The sequence below is a fragment of the Triticum aestivum genome, chromosome 7D (genome assembly GCF_018294505.1).
Source record: "Triticum aestivum cultivar Chinese Spring chromosome 7D, IWGSC CS RefSeq v2.1, whole genome shotgun sequence".
NCBI classification, from domain to species: Eukaryota; Viridiplantae; Streptophyta; class Magnoliopsida; order Poales; family Poaceae; genus Triticum; species Triticum aestivum.
Window position 1 is genome coordinate 176,748,630 of NC_057814.1, and position 5,484 is coordinate 176,754,113.

General features: G+C 46.7%; 1 protein-coding gene across 1 annotated transcript; it reads right to left on the bottom strand.

The window, feature by feature from the left end:
- Window positions 1-207: 207 nt before the first annotated feature.
- LOC123166728 (UDP-glycosyltransferase 91D2) lies at window positions 208-1,877 on the bottom strand. Its single transcript, XM_044584519.1, has one exon. It carries the CDS (start codon window positions 1,776-1,778, stop codon window positions 471-473), a length of 1,308 nt encoding a protein of 435 aa, XP_044440454.1. The 5' UTR covers window positions 1,779-1,877; the 3' UTR covers window positions 208-470.
- Window positions 1,878-5,484: the final 3,607 nt, after the last annotated feature.

Sequence of the window (5,484 nt, forward strand, 5' to 3'; positions counted from 1 at the left end):
ACCAAAAAGATTTCTGCTGATGTCACCTATTCATACGTGGCAAAATGAGTGGTGATGGAGGCGTGTGGGCGACCTGCAAACACCCACACGTGTGGGCGTTAGTTTTTCCGCTTAGGAAATACTTTGTACAATGGAAATTCTTTAGGACTTTTCTGAAGTTGAAATACCTTTTTACCTCTATTTTCAGAGGTTGGCGCATTTAACAGATAATGAAGACCATTTCGTTCACATATATGAACCATCAAGTGAAAATCATAGGACAACAATGATACATTTTCCCCGCAAAAAAAAGACAGTGATACATTTTACTTTACTTTTAGCACTTGAAAATATGACGAGACGACTCATCCAAAAATAAGTACTAGACAGTGATTTATTTTAGGCAGACCAGACAGTGATGCGCTGCGTGTGCCCGCAAGTTTTTTTTAGGCCCTACCACACAAACGAAAACGCGTTGGGCCCGGCCGTCACTACCCCTTGTAGAATCGTAGTTGCTGAACGAAATTATCAATGCACGTCTCGTGGCATGCAGTATCCGCGACAATCTGTTGGAGCTTCTTGGCATTGGCCGCGAAGACACGTCTACCTTCTTCCTCCACCACGACGGCCCGGACCGCCGACGCGACGCCTTCTCGGTCAAAAGACGATCCATCCTTGCCGTTCCTAGGCACCGGCAATCCAACCTTCTTCCCGTCCATTAGCCGAGCGATTGGCCCTTGGTCTCCGAAGAATGGCAGCATGACAAGGGGGCGTCCATACTGCATCCCCTCGATGGCGGAGCTCCACCCGCAGTGCGTCAGGAACGCGCCGACGGAGTCGTGCGCCAGCACCCTGGTCTGCGGGACCATCCCCATTGTCACGAGCCCGCGGTGCTTGGTGCGCTCCTGGAAACCCGGAGGAAGGACCTCGTCGTCGGGGACGCCGCTGGGCTTCCTCAGCGCCCAGAGGAACGCCGCCCCGGCGAGCTCCAGGCCGATGGCTAGCTCGTGCACCAGCTCCGTGCTCAGCGGCGCCTCGCTTCCCAGCGCGACGTAGACGACGGATTTCGCCGGCTGCCGGTCGAGCCACGACACGAGCGCGTCGCCTCCGTTGGACCTCAGAGGCGGCGGCAGCAGGCCGAGAGGGACGAGCGGCTTGCCGTAGATGCCGGGCAGCAGAACCACGCTGTCGGGATCGAACTCCATGCAGCACCGCTGTGCCACCATCTTGCAGCTCTGGTAGGTTAACATGAAGCGCTGGCCTAGCGAAGCCCCTAGCTCCGGGTCAACGGTCGTCGACATGCGCGGAACGCCCCAGAGGGCGGTCGACGCGGAGGAGCAGGTGGCGAACATCACGGACGGCACGCCCCGGTCGACGGCGGCGGCGGCGGCTAGGTAGTGCAATGTGTCGACGACGACCCAGTCCGGCTTCTTGTCGCCGTCTAGCAAGGCGGAGAATGGCCCGGCGAGGCCGTCGGAGGCCTTCTGGAGGAGCTCGCCCTTGCCCGGCGGGAGGTCGGTGGTGGCCTCGGCTCCCTCGGGGAGGCCATCCACGCGGGGGAGCGGCAGGGCCACTAGGTGGACGTCGACTGCCGGCGGGAGCCGGCTGATGTTGCGCGGCGTCGAGACGAAGGAGACGCGGTGACCGCGGGCCGCCAGACGCTCCGCGAGCTCGAGGAAGGGGAGCATGTGACCGAACGCGAGCCACGGGAAGAGGACGATGTCCATCGGCGACGAGTCGGCGGCGTCCATCCTGGTCCTGGCCTCCTGGGTCAACGTCGGCCAAAGGTGAGCATGCATACAGCAACGCGCTGCGGCTATAAAGTGAGACGAGAGTTGATCCTGACTAGCGTGGTGCCGCGTGCGCCACACAGGACACCTACTAAAAATGTGGTTAGATATCGATGAGTCGGCGGCGTCCATACTGGTCCTGGGTCAACGGCGGCCACAGGTGAGCATACAGTAGCGCGCTGCGGCTATAAAGTGAGACGAGAGCTGCGCTGGTGCCGCGTGCACCACACACAACACCTACTAAAAATGTGGTTAGATATCAATACCGGAGTTACCCTTTGTGGTGTTGATGGCACAAAACGGGCGCCTGCGCTGATTGCTCCTTCCTCCCCACGTACTACTAACTAATGTAGAGATGGTGCCCCTTCATTATTTGCTGGAAAATAGTCGTTGTTAGAATACTCTGTATTGTCCATCTACTCTAGACTAGAGTACGTGCGTGTGTTTTTTCTCGGCCGGCATGCATGACCCACTCCCTCGACCCTGGCCAGCTTACGATCTCCATCGCGGCTTCGTGTCTCTTCTGTGAAGCTGCATAAGCTGTCCAAGTGCAATAGATCAATGTGTTTGACCTCTTCCTTGCCTTCATAGTATCAGACGCAGAGAACCTCTCCAATCCTTTGGCGCACCATCCATTTCAAATTTCGGATGCCATGGACACCAATCTCATTCCTTTCCTAGACTCCTCCTTGGATGGTGATCACGTCGCCGCCGGTGTTCTTCAGGATGCGCTTCTCCCTCCCGAGTTTCTCGGCCTGGGCGCCCCACCGATCCCGCAGCCGTTTCGTGCCTTCCCTGCCTCTCTGCTGCAAACCATTGACATCCGCCACCACATCCCCATCACCCCCGTTCTCCATGCCGGCTACTATGCTCAGTGGTGCCGCTTCTTCACACCGTCGTCGGCATGTTTGGTATCGCGGCCACTTCCTCGCCGACGCTACCGACCCTGGATGCGTCATGATTTTTTAGGAGGAACGGAGGGAGTAGTTAGAATGTTCACATGTCATTTTTTTTAGGAGGACCACCCTGATTTCAAATCCTAGATGCCACTGGATGTATCAATTGTATTTGTGAACATTCAATAATAAAAAAGACCATGGTTAATGCTAAAAACAGTTTATTTATTCAAACAAATGCATCTGTATGAGCGACAAGTAATATGTATCGGAGGAGTAATATATCTCCAATTAGTCACATAACGTATGTATGCATGTAGCTACTTCAGTGTAGAAAAAAAAAGAGAAGAGAATATATATGCTACTCCATTACAAAATGAATGTTGTATTAAGTTTTGATTTTTGAAAAATTTAAACTTCTCTATGTTTGACGTAAAACATCAATTTCAATAACTATAATACCGAATCGATATTATTAGATTCATCATGAAATATACATGCATATTTTATTTATGTTATACTATAGATGTTGATATAATTTTCTATAAAAAAATTGGCCAAACATAAAAAAATGACTTTCGAAAAACTGATACACCTTACATTGTTAATACATGAACAGTTTTGAATTCATCATTTCAAAAAATCATTATCTTTTAAAAAACCTTACGAGCATTTTTTAAATTCATGAATACTTTTTAAATTTTGTGCAAATTTTAAAATTCCATTAAAAACGAAAAAACTCACAAACAGTTTTTCAAACACACACTTTTAGCACATTGACATTTTCTAAAACATGGGACAAAGACTTTTCGAATACATGAAAATAAACTGAAATACTATTTTCCAACTAATATATTTTATTAAATATAAATAAGTCTTATAAAAGAAAAAAACTGACAATAAAAACAGATATACAACATTCCAGCCAAAAAACAGGAGCAGAAAACCTGAAATGTAGCCAAAAACCAGGGCACGGCAGATGTACTAGATGGGCCGGCCCATCGATTAGGTGCCCTCGAGTTTCACCGCGGGAGATTAAAAAAAAACTCTCTTTGGGGATGTGAAATACGGTGCTAAACCAGGCACCAGAGACCACGTGAGACATGTGGCAAGCAATGCAAACTTTTCCAAAAAGAAAAAACAGGCACTAGAGTTAAATGGGAAGCTTGATCTGGGATGAGCATGGAGGCTTTCTGCTAGAGTTCGTTAGCATATGATCAGTGGCGGAGCATGAATCAAATATTAGGGGGGAAGGGGGCAAATGAGTGTATACGACATACAAAAGGCTAGGGTGATCGGAGGCGCCGGAGGATTAGTAGAGCAATTAGCAGATAAATAAGTGTATTTGGCAAATGTTCCTCTTGTGAGAGGGGCCAAGGCCTGGAATTGTCCCACCACTGCATATGTTGCAAAAGAATGCAGTGTGCACAACCAGCTGGGGTGGCTCTTCTTTAAGCTTTTGCTAAAGAATGCGCTGTGCTCCTCATATTTTTCATCATGTGCTAGTTTTTGTGTGTACTTGAGCTGTATTTTGCAGCATCACACGTTTTATTTATTTGTGTGTGTGTGTGTGTGTGTGTGTGTGTGTGTGTGAGTCCTTCGCAAAAAGAAAGTAACAGAGTAGTTTTCATATTGTTAGTCATTAAGAACAAACCAAAAAACTTAACTTGATCTGGTTTGATTGGGTGGTTTTCCACATGGGAGAGATCCTATTGTAGGACCACGGGGGATACAATTTTCTCTATACTTTTTTTTTGCACTTTTAGTTTTTTAGTAGTTTTTGCGTTTCATTCTAGATTACTTGAAACATGTTTTTATTTTATTTTATCTGGCCTAGTGTGCTTGTTTCATAAATGCAATTAAGAGTATGTATAATCACCACAAAAAGAAAAATCTGTATAAAATCGAGAATGGCATTTTGGAGCTCGGCCTCCATGGGGCCGCTTTTTTTGAAAAATTCAAAATTCATACTTTTTTGTTTCAAAAAAATCTGAAAAAATTGTACAAGTACACAAGGATGTGATGTGTATGCGTATAAACTTTCGGAATGAAATACCTTGAGATGTGATCGGTGTAAAAAGAACAAATTCATGGACTTTTGGGATGAATAGGATCATGTGTTAAAAAGCCATAGTTTTTTTTTTTTTGCATAGCCTTCATTTCAACACATTTCATCCTGAAAATTTGTACACATGTGTGGTATGCCTCCTCCATATATGTCTGTATTTTTCAGAATTCTTTGAAGTATAGAAATATCAACTTTGTTGAATTTTGAATTTTTCAAAAACCGACCTCCTCCAAAAGCAATTTTCGTATAAAATCTTGCTACTTTAATCACTTGGTGAATACTTGTATTCTTCCCAGCAGTGGTCTTTCCCATTTCTGGAACTGGAAGCATGGGATGGGAGACAAAACCAAGTGAGCCAGCCAACTGCACGTGACAACTGACAAGAGGGTAACTGGGCTGCTGATAAAAGCCTTCGGTTAATCAGTCATTCAGTCCGCAGCTGCCACTGGCAACAAGAGCCAAGGAGACAAGGAAAATGGCAAAAAGCCTCCCAATCTCAGAAACAGCAAACAAGAAAAGAAACACAAAAAAGCATCAGAAGAGTAAAAAAAAATCAGCATAGCAATTGAAGAAACATTTCAGTACTACAATGAACATGAAAAATCCGCTCTCGAGTCCTGAACCAATGATCATCAAATATGAATACTACATGAGGGCGCAGATCACGAGCTCACATCACATGGTCACATGCGCGAGCAGCTCCATGTAAGGGTTCGATGCACCAACGGCTCAATAAAACTGTACCAAGTGG

Excerpts from the sequence above, each read along its gene's own strand:
- LOC123166728 (XM_044584519.1), bottom strand. The coding sequence starts at position 1,778 with ATGCATGCTCACCTTTGGCCGACGTTGACCCAGGAGGCCAGGACCAGG.